This window comes from Malania oleifera, chromosome 4, assembly GCF_029873635.1.
Source record: "Malania oleifera isolate guangnan ecotype guangnan chromosome 4, ASM2987363v1, whole genome shotgun sequence".
Lineage (NCBI taxonomy): Eukaryota > Viridiplantae > Streptophyta > Magnoliopsida > Santalales > Ximeniaceae > Malania > Malania oleifera.
The window spans coordinates 553,517-579,744 of NC_080420.1; the positions used below are offsets into that span (position 1 = coordinate 553,517).

At 36.8% G+C, this 26,228-nt stretch overlaps 1 protein-coding gene across 5 annotated transcripts in view; it reads left to right on the forward strand.

Moving 5' to 3' along the window:
- Positions 1–26,228, forward strand: part of LOC131153260 (uncharacterized) — a 115,115-nt gene that overhangs the window by 70,919 nt on the left and 17,968 nt on the right. For all 5 annotated transcript variants that reach the window (XM_058105456.1, XM_058105454.1, XM_058105457.1 and 2 more), the window contains one exon: positions 22,072–22,195. In XM_058105456.1, the coding sequence (XP_057961439.1) occupies positions 22,072–22,195 (124 nt within the window). The remainder of the gene's footprint in view (positions 1–22,071; positions 22,196–26,228) is intronic.

The window sequence follows — 26,228 nt, forward strand, 5'->3', positions numbered from 1 at the left end:
GGTAAAAAAAAAGGGGGGGTTTATAAGAATATACCTCCGAATGATCCAAAGCCCAAGACTAAGTATCCCTAACTGAAGAAAGATGACAATTGTTCAATAAAGACAACAAGGAGGATAGTTCTTACAACTCTTTATCATTTAGATTTTTTTGAAATGAAAGTTCGAAGAAACCTGAGGGCTACCGAATCATCCACGAAGAAAGAGATCATACTGTTTTGCCTTGAGCTCAGTTGAAATAGATGAGGATAAGATGTGGATAGAACATAATTCTCCAACCATGGATCTTTCGAAAAATGAATTCAAGAACCCCTATATCTAAACTTGCAGTAAAGTTGAACAAGTTTACTCTACTTGCACCTGAGCTGAAGCCATTTTTACTCCTACAGTAGCATTAAGAGATCCTTTAAGCTACAAGAGAGTTGAGGCTATAACTGGCATTGATTATTTTGTTGCCTTCTCTCCTCTTGCTAGACTAAATTCTGTTCATGCATTGATCTTGTTGGCTGTTAATTTTGATTGACCCCTATACCAATTGATCTCCTGGGTATGTTGCTCAGGGAGTGGATGGGAAGGTATGTAGGTTGCATAAGGCCATTTATGGTCTTAAGCAATCTCCTCGAGCCTGGTTTGACAAATTTAGTGAGGGGATCTTTATATTTGGTTTAATTTAGTGTTACTCTGATCATTCTGAATTTGTTCGCCTAAACGAGACAGGTGTGGTGCTTCTAGTAGTTTATGTTGATAGTGTCATCATCACTGGCAGTGATCAAAGTGGAATTGCGGATGTCAAGCAATGGCTTCAAGAAAAATTTCAAATCAAGGACATGGGTGCTTTGTGTTAGTGTTTTGCTATTAAGATTGTATGACGTAACAAAGGGTTGATTCTATCTTTGGGAAAATACACTTTGGACTTGCTAAGTGAGACTAGTTGGTGGGAGCTAAACTGATTGATACTCCTATGGTTCTCAAGATGTCAAGTTGTATAGGGACATTGGATTGGACATTTGAAGATAAATGTCGATATAAGCAGCTGGTTGGCAAGTTGATCTTCCTAACTGTCACTAGATGGTACATATCCTTTGCTGTGGGGCTGGTGAGTCAGTTTATGGACAACCCCAAACAGCCACACTAGGATGCTATTTGTAGGATTCTAAGGTATCTCAAAATCTTTCTTAGTAGAGGTTTGATATATAGATGTAATAGAAACTGTGAGATCATGGGATACTCTGATGCAGATTGGGCTGGCTTAGTTGGTGATCGAAGGTCTATTACTGGATACTGTGCACTTGTGGTAGGTAATCTTGGTACCTGTCATAGCAAGAAACAAACTACTGTAGCTATATCTAGTGCTGAAACAGAATACCAAGCTATAGTTCATACGGTGAGTGAGCTATATGGTTGAAATCTCCTATGTCAGAGATGAGATTATTGGTTAAGAAGCCCATGGATGTGTTTTGTGATGATCAAGCTGGCATATATTTCACTGGCAACCCAGTGTTTCATGAGAAGACAAAGCACATTGATGTTGAATGCTATTTTGTGAGGATGCCGTGTTGTAGGAGGTAGTAAGAACATTTGTGAAATCAGTGGATGAGTTAGGCAATGTTTTCACGAAGGCTTTGTTTATGCTTGCCTTGTCTAGTGGTTGTAACAAGCTGGGGTCAGGTGACGTCTATACTCCTCCAGAGGAGGAGTGTTGGAAGAGATAGGCTTTTCTAGTAACCATGTGGTGTAAGGGTATTTTGGTCTTTCAAGTTTTTTATTATTAATATATAAAAGGACAGACGTGGAGCTGAGCGTAACTCTCCAGGAGTTGCTGCCTCCTCCTTCCTCTTTTGTTCTTCTTTTCTTCTCTTCTTTTCTTCCTCTTGCCTCCATCTCTGACTATACAACATACAGAAAATAAAATAAAATCTAAACCTAACAAACACTAAATAAGAAACCATGTCTTCAATTCCTTCCCATCATAATTGATAGAACTTTGTAAATTATCCAATTCCCTCTGGCTTTCTCTTCATTTTTCTTTCAGCACCAGTCAAATGAACTTCATTGCCCTCACAATCAAACAAGCCCAATTTCATCTTATCCAATAAATATTGGGCTTCTAGATCCTGTGCATTAAACTCCTCCTTAGGGGTAGGGAGAAACCTGTTACAACCCAATAAATCATTACCCAAAATATAGAAACAGCCTCCAAACCTTCCAGTGAAGGAGGAGGCATGACCAAATTGATTGTTCAAGACATCCAACAATAATCCACTATCACAGGCAAACTTACTGTCCCATATTGAGATTCTTCAAAAAAAAATTTTCCTGCAGAATCTCTTTCTGAAAAATTTATTCCCCGGCTGGTTTGAATCCAAACTATTACTAACAAGTAATCCCTTCTTACCTCATCTTTCCCATGCCTCTGATCAATGCTTATAAACTTTTATATCTTCAACTTCAACCTCATTACATCCCTTTACATCCTTACTACCCCCAGATGAACGAATCTCCTTTGACCAGAACCCAATCCTGGATTCTCACCATGCCCTTCAACAGGAATCTTCCGCTGTGTGCGGGTTCTTCCACCAGTCCACACTTATTATCTTCCACAGGAGTCTTTTTCACCATTCTGGCAGGAGAAGAAGCCAGCTAGCCCACTGCCTGTACCTCCCTTCTCTTGAGTAGAAGATGCCTTTCTATCCTTGGAAGCCTTTTGGGGATTATATGCTTGAATAGGGGTGCAAATAATTTACTGAAAAACTTGAAAATGCACCAAAACTGGACCAAATTGAGCTTTGGTTCAGTTTTTTTGGTTTTTGGTTTCAGTTCCAGCTTTTCTACTTTTTTCAAAAATCATTTTTGGGTTTAAATTTCGGTTTTTGGGTATACCAGTACTGTTTATTTATTAAGTTTATATTAAAATTGTCATAACTTTCTTAACCTTTTCATGGGTACTTAGATAATATTTTACAAAATTATTTTGTTCTTTAGTTATTCAATTTTACAGCTGATTATAAACACATTTATTTTTTGATAACACAAGAAGATATGCTAGGTAAAGAGGAGAAAAGGTACGACATGCAGGGAGATGGAGTCCACCAAATAAAGGAAAAAATAAAAAAGCGAGAAAACAAAGAAAACAAAGCTCACAAAATAAAACTAAAGCATATTAACTGAGGAACTCCCTTTTCAACCCTTTCCATCATAGTTTACTGAGCTCTTTAAATTCGCTAATTCCCTATGTCCCTTTTATCTTTTGACTTTTAATACCATCCATATGCACTTCATTTCCTCCAGTGTCACTCAACTTTAAATCCATTTTGTCCAAAATATTTTGAGCTTCTAACTCCTTCTAAGGTATCTCCACCACAAGTGTAGGCAAAATTCCATCTTTAGGCTGTAACTTGTTCACTAACCCATAGTTATCAAAAATAGAAACTTCCTCCAAGCCTTCCAATGGTGGTGGTTGGATATATAATAAAACCCCAATTTCTTTGCTAGAATCAGAAATGAACCGATGTTGTTCTTGAATCTTATCTAGTAACAGCTGCCACCACAATCAAGCTAACTAATATCATCACTGTCTGGGGCTAGCTCTGGGTAGTGTGTAAAAGAAGACTCACTATACCCTGTTCCACTAGGATAAGGATGATTCGCATGATGTGGATCATAGCGTTGAGGTGGGGTATATGCTTTCTGATAATTTCTATCATGAGATCCATATGATTGTGATGATAAATCATTTAAACCAAAGTCTCCAAAATTACAAACCACACCATGTGAATCTTCAATAGAATCACGATCTCGGCATTTGTGACTTCTTCTAGTTTGTGTACCATCTTCCATTAGGGCCACCGCTAGTAGCACTCCTCCTTCTAGGTTGTGAAGATTGATACTCTAAAGGAATACCCAAGTCATAATTTTCAGGTATATCATGTAGTCCATAACGACTAGGAGGATACAAATGATGCCCCTGTGTCATACCCATAATCATATTCTGCACCATTGCTATCACCACCACCATCACCCCTAGCCCTAGCCCTAGGGTCACTACTACCATTATCATTATTTGGTGGGCTTAAACCAAGATTATGATTACTTTGTGTACATTAGGATTTGAACTTGAATCATGCACGTTGATTGGTGGTTGATCACCTCCTTCTGCAATACTACCAACCTCTTCATCTAGCTAGTTTGAGTTGTCCTGAACGTCCAGTAATGGTGGCTCTCTATGCTCTAACCCTGGACTCAAAAGATCATCTTCTTCGAAAATATAGTCCAAATTGATAGGGTTGAAACTGTCTTCGATTTCCTGTTGGCTTTTGTATGTCTTAACTTTAACCTCATGTTGTAATGTACGTAAACAAGTTTTTTTTAGTCTCATGTACTTTAGTCTATTTCTTGTTTTCGTATGGATAAGGTTAAAGGTGCTACAATTATGCTTACAATTCGAAGCTGATGTGGTTTGGCTAAGAATTCTGATTTCTATTCTTTGGAGCTCAAGAGCACACATGTCATAATGAATCCACCATTCGGCTGCATGAATAATTGAAGAAAAACATATGTCAATAAGTGTATTTTTGAAAAGTCAAATTTGAACATAAAAATGACAAAATAGATCCATTCATCCATTATTTACTAGGATTTGTTTGTTTCACTGGCCTTTGAGCCAATGGCGTTCCAAATGTCTTTTTCCTATCTCGATATAGCAACAACTAAAAAAGTATGAGAGTAATTAGTTAATTAAACATATATTATAGAAAGTATTACAGAATACTAAAACAATTCATTATTCAATTGAATCAATACTTGATTAATAGCCCGAATTTGAGTATCTATATGGGGTACCAGCTTGGTAATCACTTATTTAACCATGTCCATGACTTCTCTAGAAACTTCAAGGAAGGGTGGGGCACCATGAAGAGATTGGGGGTTCAAAAAATATCCTAAAATTAAATTTATAAACATGCAACTATGCATATTTTAAATGTTACAACAATAAGAAATTGTGTTTTATTTACACTTACTAGCTGCGTGCAAGCCTTGATGCAGCTGAAAACTCCACCGGTTATCAATAATGTTCTAGTAATCTTTGTAGAACCGGCAATCTTTCTGAATGGCCAACTTCGCCCTATCAATCGCCTCATGTATGAAGCCCATGGTTGGTTTTTCATCACTGTCAACCAATTTAAGAACTTTCACTAAGGGTTCATGTACTTTAATTTTATCTGAGGCCTTTTCTCAAAACTCTTTTCCTAAGATAATTTTATTGGCATCATATGCTGGGTGCCGGATTTTGCCATCCCAAACCTTGGTTTTTCTAAGCATCAGATGTGAACATATTTCGTGCTTGTTTATGCCTAACAATGGTCTCCAAGGCAATAAAGTTGGTGAAAGTTGGTGGCAAACCAAGTGATGGCAGGACGAAACAATTTTCTATTATTTGTATATTTCTTCATGAAATGCACTGTCCATGTATGGTTGTAAATAAAAGAGGTTATTGTTTTTGCATCTTCAAAGACCTTCTTGACATTACTTTTCTTACCAATGTCTTCAAGATTAAGGTATACGCAATAAGCTGTACATGCTATCCAATAGAGATTGGGCCTCTTTTGCATTAATAATTTTCCTCCTGCCTTCATTGCAGCTTTATTATTAGTCACCACTTGCACAACATTTTCCTCTCCAATTTCTTTCACCACCTCGTCTATTAATCTATAATGAAATTATATTTTGAATAATGACAACTACTTAATTAAAAATATACGAGTCATCCAGTGACTCTAAATCTAAAAATTTGTAAAACTGTTTACATAGATAATTAAAATTAGAAAATTACCTGAAATAATATTCAGTTGTTTGGCTTGGTACATCAAAGGCATCAACTGACTTGTCGAAGATAGTTGCCTCTATTGCAATAAACTAAAAAGTTTGTTATGTGTTTTTTTGTGGGCCCTGACCAACCATCACATATAATGATTGCTCCCCTCTCCTACCAAATGTCAGCAAGAGAAGATATATAATTTTTTATTTCTTGATCCTCATGCTCCAAATATATTTCAGAGAACTCATATAGTGATGAGCCCTTCACTCCTTTTCCAACCTCTATAGTAACATCAAGCATCAACTGCATAAATGGAGAGTTAGCTACATTCGCTAGAATTCAATTGTAAATTAGGAATTTTCTCACTGCTTTTCCTAATTTACTCCCTAAACACTTTAGAATTTTGGTATTTATTTTTGGTTGCTTGGCACTTCCTTCTTCTTTCTAGAGTAGGATCCATCGTCCTTAATCTAGCTTCAAGGGAATCAGAGTTAACCCATTCCCGCTCACTACCTTCAACTTCTTGAACTCTTGACTGAGCTCTATCAAAACCACTGGTATTGCCACTGCTAGAGCCACCATGGTGTTCGTAAAAATTATCACCTCCACCAGTTCTTGCCCTAAATCTTTGCCTCTCTTCCCATTCTTGTTGTGCTTGTATGCTTTCTTGTCGAGCAAATCTCATTATTTCCTCATTTAAATCATCTTCATCGCTCAAATTTTCAAAATTTCCTCTAATTTGAGCTCCCAGTTCCTCTTGCCTTTTTTGTTTATCTTTCTTCTTGTCTGCATATTGTTGTAGATGTTTCATCAGTTCTTCTCTAACCGCACCTGCCTTTTTTATGTGCCAAGTCTTGTTTCAATCGTGTAATTCCTCCTTTAATTGTCTTCCACATAATTTACATAACACAACATGTCTACTACCTTCCATTGGAGTAGCAAAATGCCAACCAATGTGTTCACTAGGTAGCTCTTCAATTCCTTTTTTTTATCATGCAGCATCTCAATGCTTGATTAGATGATTTCTACACATAAGTAAAAATAAAAAGTTATGGTCCTTACACAAAAAATTAAGAATAAAATGGTGCATAATTAGCTAATTACATAACAATATGACATAAATGATGGATTAAATTTAATACTTTAAGTTGCTAACTATTAAGTATTAAGTTATTAACTGATAACTTAATTATATAAATTTTAGTTGATACATATATAATACAATTATTTATGTTACAATGTAGTAATTTACAATTGAACAAAATAAATATAGAATTGTAGATCTTACAATTTAATTATCTAAAAGGTAGTGTACTTGAGTCACTTGACTAATTGTGTTGAAATTAGAATATATTATAAATTGTAGATCTAATATTAAATTATTAATTATCAAGGTATTTAAATAAATAAATATTTAGATTTATAATTTGCAGAAAATTTTATATTAATTAATAATTTTTTACTTACATAATTTATTACCTACATTGTTAGTTGTTACATGCATAAAATAAAATATGAAAATCAGATGTTATTAGTAATTTAGTAATTACAAACTAAGTGCTCTTACAATCTAAATCTAATATTAAAGAATAAATATGTAGATCTATAGATTCTATACTGTATACTAATTTGTTATATTGATTAATAAGTTTTACATATAAAATTAATTATTTACAATTTTATGTACATAAAATAAAATAAAATTAATTAAGTAATAAGTATAAGCTTAAAAGTGTAAAATAAAATAAATTAATAATTTAGTAGGCTAGTAGCAGTGTAGAACTGTAGTTGTGCTGGAGTAGCCTCGGCTGCTTCAAATTAAAAGAAATAATAAAAACAAAAAAAGAAGGAAGACGGGAGTGTGGAAGAACACATACCCGAGTCCCGACAGTGGCCAAACCTACCTAATGCAGTGTGTTTCAGCTGCAAGCCTCCAATTCTTCAAATTTTTTCTTGATTTCTCGATTTCCTTGTAGATCTACTCTAAACTTTCCCAAATAACAGCAATTTTGCTGAGAAATTGTGAAAATCTCCATAGAATGGAGAGTCGACTCAGCCGACCTGCAGATTACAGCTTCAAAGAACAGATCAAAGCTGATTTGGCGGTTTTGAAGCTTCAGATCCGTAGAACTAAGCTGGACGAAGGTGACGAGAGGGGAAGAAGCAGCAACACGTGAAGAGAATCACAAAAAATGAATCAAATTCGAGGAGATAAGGTGTCGGCAGCTGTAATGTGGTGTAACGGTCATTACGGACCATAAAGTTAGTGTAAAACCCACAGTAGCGGTCTTTAACGGTATCGGAGACCTCATTTTCCGTCACATAACAGCCGTTATGCTACGTCACCGCCGTTATTTAATACCATGCTTCCAGACTAGTTACATTTTTAATACCATAGTCTTGTTCTGGCTTTGTGCTGTTAAATATTCTGAGTATGTTCCGGAGTTTGATCAACCTGATTTGAAGTTTGGAGTGCTGGAAACTGGGCTTGAAGTCTAACCTCCTCCTTCTTGTAGCTCATTTCCTGAGCTCTAAGGACTGAAGTTTGGTCCTTTTCGTTCTTGAAATCCAGCAATGGCATACCTGATCTCCCATTTTCCTGTCCATTGTCTTAGCTTTTGTCATTTTCCTTCTGAATAGGGCCCAAGGATTGAGAACCTCCCTTAGACCTCTCATTAGAGCCGAACTTAGGTTAACCTATTTCTTGGGCTTGCTAAAATAAATGGCCCAGTTTATATAAAAATGAAATACCCTTATCAAATAGTAGAGCCAAGTCCAAAACTAGAAACATAACTCCCGGCCCATGTCTCTTCTCATCCTCCCCCCTGAGTGCACCCTTAGCAACCTCTCAGAAGAGCAGATCCTCTGTTGAACCCCTAGCTACCTTCTCAGGCAATTTCGACTATTGGCGATGATTGTAGTCTTCGAAAGTCCAGCATTTTCCATCTGAAACCTTGCTACCTTCTTAGACAGTTCTAGCTGATTAGCGGTGACTGCTGACTTTGAAAGCTCAACCTTGTTTGTTTGAACCAAACTATTGCAGCTCTCTTCCATTTTGACCATCACACCTTGATCTCTAAAGAAGGCTTGGAAATCACAACCCTCGCCTCCACCTTTGTTCCCTTACAACATGACCTGCCTCCACGATCTGAAACATGGATGACCATTTGGAACTACACCAAAATCTTCCCTTAACTCCTCTAGGTTAGGGAAAACACTTGCAAAGCTCCACCATCCATTGCCTTTTGCGCCACCAGGAATGAACACCGAAAATCTCCTATGTTTCCAACCCAACCCTAACTCCAATAACTATCCCTCTTCATCCACTTGATTGATAACCAATAGTTTGTAATTCCCTTGTGAAAGCTCCAAAAACCCCTCTCCATTCTACCAAAAAACCAAAAACCCATCAAAGATGCACAATATAGCCTCTCCCGATAACTTTACCCCTTTGTTATGAACAACATTCTTCTTGACCAAGATCAAAGATGAACTCCCCTCGCCTAGGAAGCACTGATACTGATATAGGATATGGGTACGACACAATACAGATACGGTGATATGACAATTTTACAAAAAACAAGGATATGATAAGAATGGGATATGTTAGTTAATAAAGATAAATATATATATATATAGGCATGCTTTTCCTTATAGATGAAAAAATATTGAAGTAGTAGGCATCATTCATGCTCAATTATGAATTGCATAATCATTAAAGAACTCAAAGAAACATTCATCATTTATCAACAATCAAAAATTCGTCCAAGCCTCCAAAGCTTCCAAGCAAAATACAAAAAAAAGTCATAATACATCCATTACTATGACAAATCTAATAAACATAATAAGTCATAAAGCATCCATCAACTATGCATCATCATTTTCACCATCACCATTTTTGAAAAATACCGGTTCCATCTTTGGTTCATCAAGGGAAAGACTTGCAATCTCAAGCACCTCAACACCTCCAAATGGCTCATCCCAAGTATCTCCCCCAATATCCCATAACTTGTTTGGTCCTTTATTGTATTCTTCATTTTTTCTTGATAAAAGTCAAAGATTAGTATGCAAATTTACCAAATCTTCGACACATTTTTCCACCATATTGTTCCTCTTAAATGAGTGGATAAAAGAATAAGTACTCCAATTCCCCTCACAACAAGAGGATGAGCAAGGTTGTCGTAGAAGCTTGAAGGTTGTTGATTGAAGCAAGCGGGTTTATGCACCATGGACATATCACCAATGGTTTGGTTCCAAAGTGTGTCTATCTTTTATGGATTTAGGACTACCAAACACATCCGTGAAACCAGAAAATCTGGAAAATTCCACATTTGCTTTCAGGAGAAAATCTTCAAATACATTTGTTCCTTTCTTAAGAAATTTCACCATCTACTGTCAAATATTTTGTGAATGGCCGAATGAATTGGCCTTGAGTTCTGTATATTATATATAGACTTTACAAGAATGCTATACATGGAAAGTAAAAAAGGTCTAGCATGATTCTAGCCCTATACAAGTAAACTATAATCTGTCAAGCCCTATACATGTAAACTAAATATGTTGTACAAAATAATGAATTGAAATATAAGGAAATAAATGTGGGCTGAAGTAAGTAAAGAATTCTTTTGCTTTGCTATTTGCTGTTCCGTCGACAGCCCCCATCAAATTGATGCAGGTTGATCAACAAGCATATCAATTTGCTACTTAGGAAGCAATGTCGATGACAAGTGAGAGCCTTGGTGAAGATATCCGCAATTTGTAATTTAGTGGAAATGTGTGGAAGAGTGATAAAACGAGCTTCAAATTCTTCACGGATAGAGTGACAATCAACTTCAATATCCTTTGTGCGCTCATGATAGACAGGATTGGCCGTGATCTGGATAGCACTCGTATTATCGGCATGTAGAGGTGTAGGATCGGTCTCAGAAAAATCTAGTTAGCAAGCAAGATTTGAAGCCAAATAATTTTAGAACAAGAAAAAGACATCGCCCGGTCGTCAGATTCCATCGATGACTTAGAAACTCTATCTTGCTTCTTACTTTTCCAAGAGATCAATGCATAACCTAAGAACGCACACCAACTAGTGATAGCGCAACGTGTATCCGCACAACCAGCCCAATCAGCATCGCTATAAGCAGTAAGGTGAGTAGAATTGCCCGTAGGGAAGAATAAACCACAGGAAGAAGTGCCCTGAACATAGCGTATGATCCTACGTACAACAGCCAAATGAAGATGACGAGGAGTTTGAAGAAACTAGCTGACTTGTTGTACAACAAAAGAAATGTTTTGTCTAGTAATGGTGAGATAGACAAGACTACCCACCAACTTCCGGTATAAGCTGGGATCAACAAGTAAATCACCCTCCTCTTTGCGAAGCTTGACATTTAATTCCATGGGAGTATCAACAAAAGTACCCTTTTGAAGGCCAGCTGTGGCCACCAAGTCACTAGCATACTTATGTTGATTGAGTGAAATACCCGAGGGGCTATGATTCACCTCAAGACCAAGAAAATATTTGAGAGATGAGTCTTGAGCTGAGCAAGTATAGCATAATCGGAACCAGTAATCACCATATCATCAACATAAACCAAAAGAACAACAATACCCATGTCTGATTTCCGAAGAAACAATGAAGTGTTATACTTGCTCTGCTTGAATGAAAATTGTAATAAAGTGGTGCGGAATTTATCAAACTAGGCCCTTGGAGCTTGTTTGAGACCATAAAGAGAGCGATGAAGCTTACACACATGTGAAGTCGGAGAGGGAAACAATCTCGGGGGTGGCTTCATATAAATACACTCTTTAAGATCCCCTTCAAGAAAAGCATTCTTGACATCCATCTGATGTAGTGGCCACTCACTGGAAGCAGCAATGGCCAGAATCATACGAACAGTAGTCATCTTAGCCACAAGAGCAAAGGTCTCTTCATAATTGACACCATATTCCTGATTATTCCCAAGTGCAACAAGGCGAGCTTTGTAACAATCCAGACTTCCATCAGATTGGACCTTGACTAAGTAAACCCATTTACAACCTAGAGAAACAATGGTGGGAGGACAAGACTCAATGTCCCAGGTGTGATTGGCCTTTACGGCGGCACTTTCTTCCTGCATAGCTTGTCGCCAACAATCATGCTTGGCTACGTGTGAGTAGGAAGTGGGAATATCTAAATTGGACAATGCAGCAGTAAGAGCTGAAACAGAGTTACCAGAACTTGAAGAGGGGAACCCATACCCGTCGGGGGGTATAGGCACTCGACAAGAGCGACGTACCAAAGGCTCTAGAGGTGCTGCAACTAACTGAATCTGGAGTGTGGTAGGATCTGATATCGGATGAGCTACCGAAAGAGACTATGGGCGAGGGTGTTGCATATACACAAATGATTAGTTTAAAACGAGAACTGACTGGATGAGGATCCAAGAACTGCTCCTTAAAGGAGGGGAGAATCACAGTAGGAGAGGAGGGTACAGAGGACATAGGAAAAAAATGTTGATTTTCAAAGAAAATAACATTCCGTGAAATGCATGTACGATGTAATGTAGAATCATAGTAAACAAATCCCTTTTGACACACATTGTATCCCAAGAATGCACATCGAATAGATTGAGCAGATAATTTATGTTGCTCATGAGGAGGTAAGTGAACAAAACATACACAACCAAAGGTACGGAGGTTATCGTAACTAGGTTGCTTAGCAAATAAACGGAAATAGGGAGACTCCATGAGTAGGACTTGAGAAGGTAAACGATTAATCAAGTAAGTAGTAGTTTTCATAGCCTCAACCCATAACAAGGATGGAACAGAGGATTCCAGCAAGAGAGTACGAACCACATCTAGGAGATGATGATTTTTCCGTTTGGCTACTCCATTCTGTTGGGAAGTAGCAGGACATGAATGTTGATGAATGATGCCTTTAGAAGCCAAAAATGCCTAAAACTCAATAGACACATTCACCACCAGAATTTGTGCAATGTCTTAATGGAAGCAGAAAATTAATTGTCAACATACCCTAAAAACTTAGTGAAAGTACGAAAAACCTCAGATTTAGAGCGAAGAAAGTAGACCCAAGTAAATCTGCTATGATCATCAATGAAAGTTACATAGTATTTAAATTTTTCATGTGAACTAATCGGGGGAAGAGCAAGGACTTAGGAAATGTAAAATGCATAAAATGTGAGGATGATATTGTCTTGGTTAAGGACGAAGATATTAAAGAAAGATGGCGAAGTTACTTTAGTAAGTTGTTTAACGAAAACCAAATAGAAGGCTTAAACTTAGAGTTGTCAAATGAGGAAAAGACTAAAAATATAAGATTTATTCGCAAAATTAGAGTTAACGAAGTTAAGTTTACACTAAAAAAGATGAAAAATAGGAAAGCTATGGAACCAGATAACATCCCAATTGAAGTTTGGAATTGCTTAGGTGATAACAGAAGTATATGGTTAACTAATTTATTTAATACAATTGTAAAAACTAAGAAAATGTCAGATGAATGGAGGAAAAGCACTTTAATACCTATATACAAAAATAAAGGAGATATTCAAAATTGTAATAACTATCATGGAATTAAACTTATGAGTCATACGATGAAACTATGGGAAAGAGTAGTTGAACAAAGATTAAGGTTAGAAACGAAGATCTCAGAAAATCAATTTGGTTTTATGCTTGGGAGATCTACCACAGAAGCTATTTATCTTTTAAGAAGATTAATGGAAAAGTTTAGGGAAAAGAAGAGGGACTTGCATATGATATTTATTGACCTTGAGAAAGCATATGATAGGATACCTAGGGAAGTTCTATGGTGGGTTTTAGAAAAAAAGGGTATATGTTGTTGGTATACCGATGTCATTAAGGATATGTACGATGGAGTAATGACTAGTGTAAGGACTATAGATGGAGAAACTAGAGAATTTCCAATTACCATAGGTGTATGTCAAGGATCTGCTTTGAGTGCTTATCTTTTTGCTTTAGCGATGGTCCAATTGACTAGGAGTATTCAAAAGGAGGTTCCATGGTGTATGTTGTTTGCAAATGATATTGTATTAATTGACGAAACTAGGGACGGAGTAAAGGCTGAGTTAGAATTATGGAGAGAAGCTTTGGAATCTAGAGGCTTTAGGATAAGTAAAAATAAAACAGAATATATGAAATGTAATTTTAGTAATGATAGGAGGAATATTGGAGACAAAGTTAATCTTGATGATGAAGAAATAAATAGCACTTGTAGATTTCGATACCTTGGATCTATTATGCAAGCTGAAGGAGAAATTGAAGATGATGTAATGCATAGAGTTAAAGCAGGTTGGGTAAAATGGAGAAGTGCTTCAAGTGTGCTATGTGATCGTAGAATACCTTTAAAATTGAAAGGGAAGTTTTATAAGACAGCTATAAGACTAGCTATGCTATATGGATCGGAATGTTGGGCGACGAAGAAACATAATATCCAAAAAGTAAAAGTTGCCGAGATGAGGATGCTTAGATGGATGAGTGGTATAAAATTGAAAGATAAATTAAGGAATGAACATATTCGTGGTAAGTTAGGTGTAGCTCCTATAGAAGATAAGATAAGGGAGGGACGACTCAGATGGTATGGACACTTGCAACGTAGGCCTTATAGTGCACTTGTGAGGAAAAGTGACTTAGTTACGGTGGGGGGCAGTAGAAGGGGTAGGGGTAGACCTAAAATAACTTGGGAGGAGATAGTGAGTAAGGATTTAATATCCTTGAATCTATCAAAAGAAATGGTCCATGATCGCATAAATTGGCGGAAAAGGATTCATATAGCCGACCCCACTTAGTGGGACTAAGGCTTGGTTTTGTTGTTGTTGTTGTTATGTGAACTAACCGGGGGAAGGTCCCCAAACATCACTATGGATAAGCCCAAAACACTGAGAAGCTCTACTAGCATGCAAAGGGAAGGGAAGAGTTTTGCTTTTACCAAGTTTGCAAGAGGCACACTCAAGAGATAAATAAGAATGTTCTTTATTACCAAATAAACTAGAGTTCAATACATGAGATAAGATCTGAGTATTGGGATGGCCTAAAGGACGATGCCACAGCATACTAAGATCTGAAACATTTTTACAAGCAAAAGACTTAATAGAAGAAACTGGAGAACGTGCTGGAACAGGCAAAAGTAGTGGAAACAAGCGCCCCACTTTACGTCCCTTCGCAATCGGCTCCCTTGTTACCTGGTCCTGCACAACACAACCATTACCTGAAAAATTAGGTGCACAATTGTTATCAACTAATTGACCAACAAAAATAAGATTCGTGGAAAGTTAAGGAGCAAGAAACACATTAGTGAACTTAGAAGAGGCATCTCCAACAGTAGCTATTGGCAAAGAACTGCCATTGGCAGTCTGAATAGCAGATTGACTAGCATAGGGCCGAACATGACACAAGGTAGTGGGATTATTCTTCATGTGATTCGAGGCACCTGAGTCCACATACCAAATATTTGTAGAATTATTACTTTGGAGCCCCATTGCTGATAATGCCGAAATTAGCATTTGTTGCACCATTTTGGGTGTGTAGTAATTCTCCATAGGAGGTGCAGGAACCGAGAAGTCACCTGAAGAAGAGTCAGAAGCCACAAACGTCACTGTGGGGGGGTACACTAACAGAAGTCTGGAATGCCTGGGCCTGACGATTCTAAGGGCGGATACGACCTTCTCTGATAATGTGACCCTTCTTCTTGCAATAAGAGCAGAATTTCTTGGCAACGATATGTCCAAATTCTTTGCAGCAGAGACACTGCAAAGTGCTAGAATACGCAGGCAGTCAACGTCGTTAAGTAGCATGAGCCACAAGGACAGACCCGGAACTACCATGAGATTGTGCCAAAGTAACTTGAGTACTAAGCCGTTGTTCTTCACGAAGTAACTCACCGAAACAAACATCCAGAGAAGGAATAGGAGAGCGATTTAGCAAAGACAAGCGAACAGATTCATACTCAAGGTGGAGTTTCATAAGAAACTGATCACAATGACTAGTCTCGTGAAGACATTGAATAATGGGAAGAGAAGCCACAAGAACATCTGCAGTAACCAGATCAAAATATTCATTCCAAAGAGTCAGAAACCTCGAATAATAGTCTTGGATGGAACGATTGTCATGTTGAAACATGACAATCGCATGCTCTAACTGAAAACAACGGGAACCGTTATCTTGATGATATACTGTTTTTAAATAAGTCCACATGGATTGAGCGGTGCGATAAGGTTGCAAGTTGGGGACAACATGTGGCTCAACCGAGCCAAGAAGCCAAGACATAATCCGAGCATCAAGCACAGCCCATGAAGGACAAGATGCGGACTCCTTGGATATATCAGGATTGGGTGCACAATCTGTGCCATCAATATGACCCCAAAGATCTTTTCCCTTCAGGAAAAGTTCAAACTGAAAAGCTCACGTAGAATAATTGTTGCCCGTAAATTTGGCGCACATAGGTGTGGAGTCCATGCTAAATAATGGAGAAAATTGAGAAGCCCCAAAAAAACAGTTTGTGCCGAAAGAAACAGACCACCAGAAAATCTAGAAGCCCAAAATAAACTACGCTGGTACAAAGAAAAACCAAGAACAACTTCCCTGCACTAAAAAAATTAATTCTTGAACCAAAAAACCTGCTGTGACGAGAAGAAGATAAGTGCCAGAAACAGCTACAGAAAGTTGTTGCCTGCTTGCCAAGAGTCGCAAACAGAAATAGAAACTGGAGAAATAAGTGGCAAACCAGAAACCTGATGTGCCTGCTTGCCGAAAGTCGCAAGCCTGCTTGCTGAGTCACAAACAACAACAGAAACTAGAGAAATAAGTGGCAAACCAGAAACTTGTTGTGCCTACTTGCCGAAAGTCATAAACAGCAACAGAAAACTGTTGCCTGCTTGCCGAGAATCACAAGGACATAAACTGGAGGAATAAATGGTAACCCAGAAACCTGCTGTGCCGACAGCCATGCAGCCACAGAAGTACCGAAAGAACAGAGAAAAAATTTCAGAAGAGAAAACAAAACCCCAATAGCCACGAAACCGAGAAGACAAAAAATTGAAGGGGAAAAAAACCTAGCAGTCGGCTAGCTCTGATACCATGTCAAATATTTTGTGAATGGCCGAATGAATTGGCCTTGAGTTCTGTGTGTTATATATAGACTTTACAAGAATGCTATACATGGAAATTAAATAAGGTCTAGCATGATTCTAGCCCTATACAAGTAAACTATAATCTGTCAAGCCCAATTCATGTAAACTAAATATATGCTAACTATACAAAATATTGAATTGAAATATAAGGAAATAAATGTGGGCTGAAGTAAAGAAAGAAATCTTTTGCTTTGCTGTTTCCTATTCCGTTGACATCTACATGTGGAGCAACACGAGTTGTACCCTTTGTAAGCCATCGTTGGCTGTAAAACCTATAAAAATTTACATAGGTTTGTTAGAAATGATAGTAATAAGCATATAAATATATAATTTTTGGAACTTAAAAAAAAATAGAAAGATTACCTCGGAGTCGAAGAATGAGCCAAGCAATGAGGTGGGATACTATTTTTTGTCCATCGAGCAACTAATATGTTATACACCACCTCGTAAAAGGATGATGAATCCCTTGCCATCAAGCCTTCATGTTAATGTATTGCCTTCCTCACTTCTTCCATTATGTCCCACATTTCATATACCAAGTGCAAAATAGGTTTATCAATATCAATTGCTCAAAGTATATCATAGAAAGGATTGGTGAAAGATAAAATATAATCAACTTATCCTACCAAACATCATTTAAAATTATTTCCTTCACATGCATAGCTTTCCCAATATCATCTTCTCTATATGAACCCCACCCATCACTAAAGACCATTGCTTAGAGGCTTCTCCTTATTAGTTTCATCCTTTTGAGCATAACTACTACCAAAGCAAACCTAGTATTAGCTATAGCAAGCAATTTGAGTGGAACATACTCATTAACTATTGCTAATCTCATGGAGTTATTTGTGATTGAAGTGCAAATGAATGAAGCATCCTCTGCCACATCAATGATCCAACTACACTCTCGATAAGCAATTTCATTTTGTTCGGTATTTATTGCAGCACAAATATTATTTAGAGCAAGATTAAGTGTATGCACCACACATGGAGTCCAAAAAATATGTGGATAATTAGACTCCACAATTGATCCCGCAACTTTCATCACAAGTGCATTATTAGTAATAATATGGAACACATTTTTTTACCCAACATCTCTTGCAACATCCAACATCAACTGGGCAATGTAATGTTTATCCTTGTATTCTTTGGTTACATCAACTACCTTCAAGAAAACTGGATCCCCTCGTGTTTTAGCCATGAAATTAATCAACAAAATTTTTTATGGATCAATCCACCCACTAGACACAATGCCCACCCCTTTTTCTTTGCAAGTCCCGCTAACTGATTTCAACTTCCTCTCAATGTGTGCCTCCTTTTGTAAAAGAGTTATTCTCTAAGCATTATATCCTGGAGGAACAAAACCAACAATGTTATTGGTGGCGGCATAACTGAATGCTTCCACATAATATAGATTTCTAGCAAAGTGAAAGGGTAGACCATCAGCGTAAAATATCCATGCAATCGAGCATTTCAAATGGTCCCTTGCCTCCATTTGAAATGCCTTCTCCAATGGAGAATTTCCAGATGTTTTTTCCTTTTAAACAAAGATGAATCTGGGGAATTAGATTGACCAAGAAATGGTGGCAGAGCTGGATAAGGCAATGACAGTTGCTTAGGATTTTTTCTATTTTTTGCTTCGCTTTCCAATCTCTGCATCTCAGCAAGATACTCCATAGAAACCTTAGGACATGCTCTTATTCCTACCTTGAAATTTTCAATAAATGGCTCTTACTCTAGAATATGAACCTTGTAAGACTGTTGGCAGTAGTTGCACTGAAAACTGGAGTTTACATCTCCCTCGCACAGTTCCCCTAATTTAGTAACATAAGCCCAAAGAGGAGCGTTATCATCCAATACTCCATTTGCAAATTTACTTGTATGTAGCAATGATGACCTCTATGAAGCCATTATTGTTATAGAACATTCAGTAATTTAGTACACTATAATCACAAATTCACAATTAAAAAAACGTAAAGATATGAAAACAAACTCCTAAGTTTCCAAGTGATGTTTTCATTGATGGAAATTTAATTAGTAATGTATAATAATAAATTAATAATATTAAATGAAGCATATGCTAGGGATGTCTAGGATTCTTAAGGATTAAAGTTGATACTATTAAATTAATAATTAAATTTGTAATGGATAATAATAAATTAATATTAAATGGAGCATATTCTAGGAATATTTAGGGATTACAGTAAAAAACAAGATACTAATAAATTAATAATTTAATTGGTAATGGTGCTAGTAGATAACAATAAAGTAATAATTTAATTAATATCAAATGAAACATATTCTAGAGATGTGTAGGGCTTACACAGCAGGTTCATTCTACTATACAGTAGATATTAATAAAATAATAATTTAATTGATAATGGCCCTAGTTGCTAATAAAAAATTAATAATATAATTAATATTAAATGGAGCATGTTCTAGAGATGTCTAGAGATTACACAATAGAATGAATAGATATTAATATATTAATAATTTAATTTATAATAATGAGTAGCAATAAATTAATAATATAAACAGTAGACAGATAGCATCATGCCGATCATGGTTTCTGACTTTTCTAAAGGCTAAAGCATACAAGTAGTACACACTCTAGTACTCCACACAGTATTGTATACATTATAATATTATAATACAAACTGTCATGGCCCTACAAGGAGTTTTGAATATAATATAATATAATATAATGTAAAGAATATAATATACATTATAATATTATATTGTACAGACTGTCAATCTGTCATGGACCATGGTCATTCAAAATCAAAGTGTACTTCTCACTTTTAGGACTTTGCAAGGTGCAGAGACTACGGAGTATAGTATATTATAATATTGTATTATACAATCTGTCATGGTCCATGGTCATTCAAAAAATCAGAGTACTTTTCACTTTTCAGACTTTCAAATTTTCGGTCTTTCAGTCATGACTCGTGAGTCATTTGAAGACTCTCAGAAGAGGAAGGGAAAGAGGGAGGGAAAGAATCGAACCGCAGGTCTGGACTTTCAGCATGTTTATTCGACTGATTTTGAAGAATCATACCGCCGTCTGGATGCAAGATAAACAGCTTCCTAGCCACTGTTTATTGCAGTTTGTTTATGAGGTGCAATAGTTGTAGTATAAATATGTATTAAACATATTTGTAAATATGTGTGTTAAACACATACGGTTAATATCAATGTAATTCATAAATTAATTAAATATGATTTATTATTCAAAGAAAGATAATTTCAACTTGAATATATGGTCAAATAAAATGTTGTTTTAAGTTTAGTTTTTCATATAATTTCAATAGCCCTTGAAATAATTTTTTGTTTCAATAGAAAAAATAAGATAAATTAAGAGAGAAATTTCACTGTGTCTAAATCTTGCATTTGAATTCTAAGGAAATTTCATTAGTTAAAATTTCAACTAGTTTCGCTAAAATTTTGAGATTTCAGTAAATATGTAATGATTCATTGAAACTTAATTGGAAAGTATGCATGATAGAAATCAACTACCATTTCGATTTCCATGATGGTGGAGAACAGAAATTTCGACGGAAATATCAACAATTTCGTGGAATTTAAGACCATCGTTTTGGAGAAACTTGGGTTTGCCCAGCATCAGTGGAGGGAAGGTTGTCTACTTATTTTGAGGGCTTTGGAAGAAGGAAGGAGAGTGCAGTGCTTTGGAAATGTGGTTTTGGAGAAACTTGGGTTTGCCCAGCATCAGTGGAGGGAAGGTTGTCTACTTATTTTGAGGGCTTTGGAAGAAGGAAGGAGAGTGCAGTGCTTTGGAAATGTGGTTTTCCTAGTGTAGTGGGGATTATGGTTGGAGCCTAATGCATGGATTTTTTCAACGAGAAAATTGAATTGGCAGCTGTTATGTGGGAAGATTTAATTCCTGGTCTCTTTATTGTGTGTGCTTTAAGGGAGTTAACCTTCCAGAGGTTCAGCAAGAATGGTGGAATCTTTTGCTTTGACCTTTCCCAATTTTTTATTTGTTCAATTAATCTATTTTTTCTAGATTTTTCCACATTTTTTATGGAAGAAGTCTAATTCTCCTTTTTGTAAGTTCTTCTTTATCAATGATATCTCTTCTTATTAATAAAAAAATCATCCAAGTAAGGCAAGCATGGTGGCGGATACAGTAAGTTGGAAGCCCCTACATACATTGGCAAATTTGACAGCTCTAAGGTGGAAGCTATTTGAAACTTAGGTTCTTTTAACTTATAGAAGGCCCTTAAAGGAGTGAAGGTTTGTATATATATATTTAAGGGCACGACCAACTTTATTGGAATGAATTACTGAAGGAAGAGCAAAATCCTCAGTTTTAGAAAATTTTTGGAAGCCTACAGAAAAATGCACAATGTAAAGGGTGGACGAGATCTTTGTTGTTTGGGGAGACTTTGTGTTCCACATGATTTGGAGGAAGTCATGCGGTAGTACATTATTCTAGATAGACTATTCCTCTCAGCAGCTCTAAGATGTATAGAGATTTGAAAAGGCAATGGTGGTGGATAAGCATAAAGAAGTACATGAGAAAATTTGTGACCAAATATTATGCATACCTACATGTTTCTATGCATACATACATACATGCATATGTACATACATCCATAGATACATACATACATACATACACATATATTTATATGAATGTGCGAGTATGACTAGAAACGAAAAATTAGTTTTTAGATTTTCATATGGTTCCAACAGAAATCAGAGATTGATTTTTTGGAGCGGCTGAAATCTAGAAGTTTAGGTTAATGGAAAGCTGATTGTGTGACTAGAAATGAAAAATTAGTTTTTTTTCACTTTTATATGATTCTGATAGAAATCAGAGATTAAATTTGTGGAGTGGCTGAAATCCAGAAGTTCAGGTTAATGGAAATCTTTTTTTTTTTTTTTTCAATAGAAAAACTTCATAAATAAAAAAAGTAATTACAAGAAGAAGATCATATATCCTCCAAGGCCCATGGCATCAGAAAACAAAAATACATCAGTATTGACCATTCCAATTCTAACTCTGGGTTACCAAACACCAAACATCACCGATAAAGAAAATTTAGAGTACAGATATATTTTTCAGACTTCTAATGTTGATACTAAATTGTAATGCAGCCTTCTTTATGGAGCAGAAGACACTTCTATAGCAGGAATGGTGTTGGATAGTGCCTTCTCAAACTTATTTGATTTAATGATAGAACTTGTGGATGTATACAAAATCAGGCTTCCGAAATTCTCAGTATGTATCTCCCCCCTTCCCTTTCTCTCTCTCTCTCTCTTTTTGACACACATATACACATATGGAGAGAGATATGCACAAATATCAAATTACATTTGCATAAACCAACTATATATTGGTTCTCAAATCTCAACTACTTGTTATTTGAATTATGTGTTGCAATTCTATAGTTGGATTATTTGCTATTCTTATGTCAACAATGCTTGCCAAAAATCAAGTTGATTCATGCTATGCTCCAACTTGAAGTTTCATTGATATATTTAATTCCTTAAGAAATGTTGGCTTGGATCAAACAGTTGTGTATCCAACTCTTGGGAGATTGGTATGATGGTCATGTTGGCAATATTTCAATCTCGCTAGGAAATAAGGAGTAGATAAACATATAGAGAAACATTCCTCTCTATTATTTTGGAACACATTTCCTTTGTGCATTTTTTCTATCATTTTCAACAAACTAGCCACTTGCATAGTTGTGCATTTCATTTGTATTAAAGCTAGTGAGCCCTTTAGGGGATGGGTTGAAAGTGGGGGTTAGTCCTAGAACATTCGAGAGTTAAGAAAAAAAAAAGAACTTAATAATTTTGCCTCATATTTTTTTGTTTTCTGTTTTTTTTTTTTTTTACTTTTTTTTTTTTTGGGGGGGGGGGGGGGTTGTGGGAGAAGGTAAGAGGGGAAAAGAGTTAAATTATAAAGTTGATTAGTTGAAATGTCAGAGGTTTAGGGGATTTTAGGAAGAAGGGTTTGATTTGTGGACTGTTGGTTAGACATTCTGTTTTAGATTTTTTTTTTTTTTTTTGGTTGGGGTGGAGGGGTAGTGAGGAGTATTTGGGAGAATGCATAAAGAATGAAGGAATGGGAGTTTCTATCTTTTCATGGGGCAAATAGGGGCATTCTTATTGTTTAAGATGCTCAGTCCATTTCTAGAATTGATAGCCTTGTGTTTCTTTTCCCTTTTGGTCTTTGGTAAGAGTAATAGGGAGGGGCCAATGGTGGACCACTTCCACTTATGGTCGTTCTAGGCCCACTTTTTAGTCTTCTTTAATATGCTATTTTTGGCTTTCCCTATATGGATTGTAGGTGGTTATTTCAATGTTCTTAGGTTTCTTAGTGAGAAGAAAGGGAGGGGGAGGGTTAATTTGTGTATGTAGAATTTCAACAAGTTCACTAGGAATTGTGATTTGAGGGACTTACCACTGAATAGTGCACTTCTTTGTTAATATAAGGGGTAAAGAGGGTTGTTGCTGGTACATTAGACATGTTGTTCTGTATTGATTGGAAAGATCGATTTTTAATGTTTCCTAGATTGTTTTGTCTAGACTTGTGTCTAATCAAGTCTTGTTGGAATCTAGGAAGGTTAACCCCTTTTCAATTTAAGAATATGTGGCTTCATCATGATTCTTTTCCCTTGTTGGTTAGAGAGTCTTGGAGTGAGAATTTGGAGTGGTGTTGGGAAGTGTTCTGGATCATTAAGAAGCTTAAGTGTGTTAAAGAGTCTTTGAGAAGTTTGAACAAGGTGGTTTTTTGGATATTAGTAAAAAATGCTAGCATTTTGGCTGAGTTGGATATTTTTTTTATAGAAAAGAAGAAAGTGTTAGCATTTTGGAAATTAAAGAGTCTAAATGGATTTCTTTGAAAAATGAGTTGGAGGCTTGATTTTCAGGAGAGGAAAAATACTAAATTTAAATTGGTAAAAAAGGGCAATTGTAATTTATATTGTTTTCACAGGTTGGCTAGTGGAAAGATGAGGAAAAACTTAATTATAGAATTTGACTTGGGAGGGAAGAGACTATTTTTTTACCCTCATTTGGTTGCAACTAAGAAGGGGAACCTTGGTACAATGATAGAGTTGTCCCTGCGTGACCTATAGGTCATAGGTTTGAGTCGTGGAAACAACCTTTTGCTGAAATGCAAAGTAAGGCTGCATAGTAATGACCCATCATTGGTCCCTTTTTTTTTTCTCAAAGGCTAGGCTTGTTGCAACTAGTACTACAAGAGTGTAGTGCCACATCAAGATTTTGTACATGTCTTGCCTAGTTTTGACAACGTTCTTAAACCTTAACCTAGAACGAGCCTTATGACAATACAAGCCCTCTAACAAGATGAGTCATCTGATGACTCTAGACATGATGATGATGAGCACTCCGACAACTATGTCAGGATGATGATGAGCCCTCCGACCACTTTTGACAAGATGATCTCTTCCAGGCTACCCTTTCCTCCAAGAACTTGAGCTTGGCAATGCATGTTCTCTCTCCCTATCTAAACTTATGCATGCAGAGATTCTTGCCTCTGATGCTCCTTCCTTCCTATCGCCAATTCTACCTCAAAGATCATGCTCTCTTCAATCGCTGCTTTTCCCTTAGACTCTGCCACAGTCAAGCATCCATCTCTCTCTTTTGCCTTGGCTATCAGGCATGAGAGGTCATTCTAACATCAAAATAGCAAGAAATGTGTTCAACATGACGTGTTTAGACTCGTCTACATTTTGCATCATTGAGTTTGCCAGATGGCATGCTTCTTTCATTGAACTGAAGAAGGGGGACTTTGTTTGCATGGCGAAGATGATGGGGGTTGTATGTGAACACTATGAAGGGAACAAAGGAAAAGAGGTGGTTCGAGCAGCATGCACCATCACCGAGAGGGGCAATTTTCTTCTCTTGAAGAAGGAACATAGAAGTGGGAGGTGGTCGAACATCTGAATATTGAAGGAGGTACAGTGTCTGGGGTGGAAGTCCTTCCTAGTAGCCTTGCTAGTATTGTTAAGGTTTAGCAAGACCAAAACAGACATCCTTAAGGGCAAGCTAAGGTGCGGTGACTGCTACTTAGAAACCTGCAGCTAGCCCCTGCTTTGCTGACATTATTAGGGGTGCTCCAACAACAAAGGTGGTTAATTCATAAAACACTGAACTCCGTAATAGCAGGGATTAGGAGGGATTACTTCTTAAATTGGTCCCTGCATTGAAGCACAGTTTAGTTATGGGGGTTGGTCAAAATTTGAAAACCATAATGGGTTTGAAGGGGTAAAAACAAGTGGGCCTTGCGTGAGGCCCAAGTTTACGGGGGTGACAAGGACTAAACTAGTGTGGGTCAAGAGGAAGAGGGCCTCTCTTTTTAATGTGGCTGGAAGTTGTGTTCTAAAAGCTGGTACGGAGGCCTGAATTGCAATGATGGACAGTAGGCTGCAGCTAGTAACAAGGCTGAATAGAAGGCAAATGTTCAGCGCACGACGATACTTCTCATTGAAGGGAGGAAAGCCAGCTCAATTAGGAACTCTTATATTGGCTTAGAGGATTTGAACATAAATTTGACAATTTGGCAAATCAATTTTATCCTCTATAGTCAAATTTTAAGGAATATCTGAAGGCTATTGTTAGATTACCATTTTACCTAGAAGTTTAAGCTGTTAGGTTGTCGGCCAACAATGCATATCAAAGCTTTAACACTACCCCACATGTGCAGCCTGACAGCACATGGGGAGATAAACAAATGATAAAATGACACCCATCACAGGGAATATAATAATTTTTTTAAATAACAGACAATAAATGTGGGCAACGAGACTAGAACCTAGGACATCATGGTAACCAACTTTGGCACCATGTTAGATACCACTTCACCAAAAAGCTTATACTGTTAGGTTGTGGGCCAACATTGTATATCAAGATTTAACAGCTTCTTCTGAAGAGGAAACAAATTTTGACTCTTCGTTTGATATGGAGGACAGTATGAGCAATGTGTGTGAATCTGAGAAGGAGCCATTAGTTGAAGATGAGGATTTGTTTGGGTCGAGGCAGAAGGCACTTGTTGGTAACACCCGTAGCAAATGGAGAATAAATGCCAACATAGGGATCGTGCGTTTAAATAGGTAGGTAAAGATTCTACTAACCATTTTTCAGATTAATTGAATGCGTTTAATGATAGGAGTTTTTTGTGTTATAATCTTGAGCTTAGTCTTCTCTTGTCAATAACTTGAAATGTTTTGCCCTCGGGTGTTGTAGGTGGGGTGGGGGGTAATGATGATAAGGTAGATTTT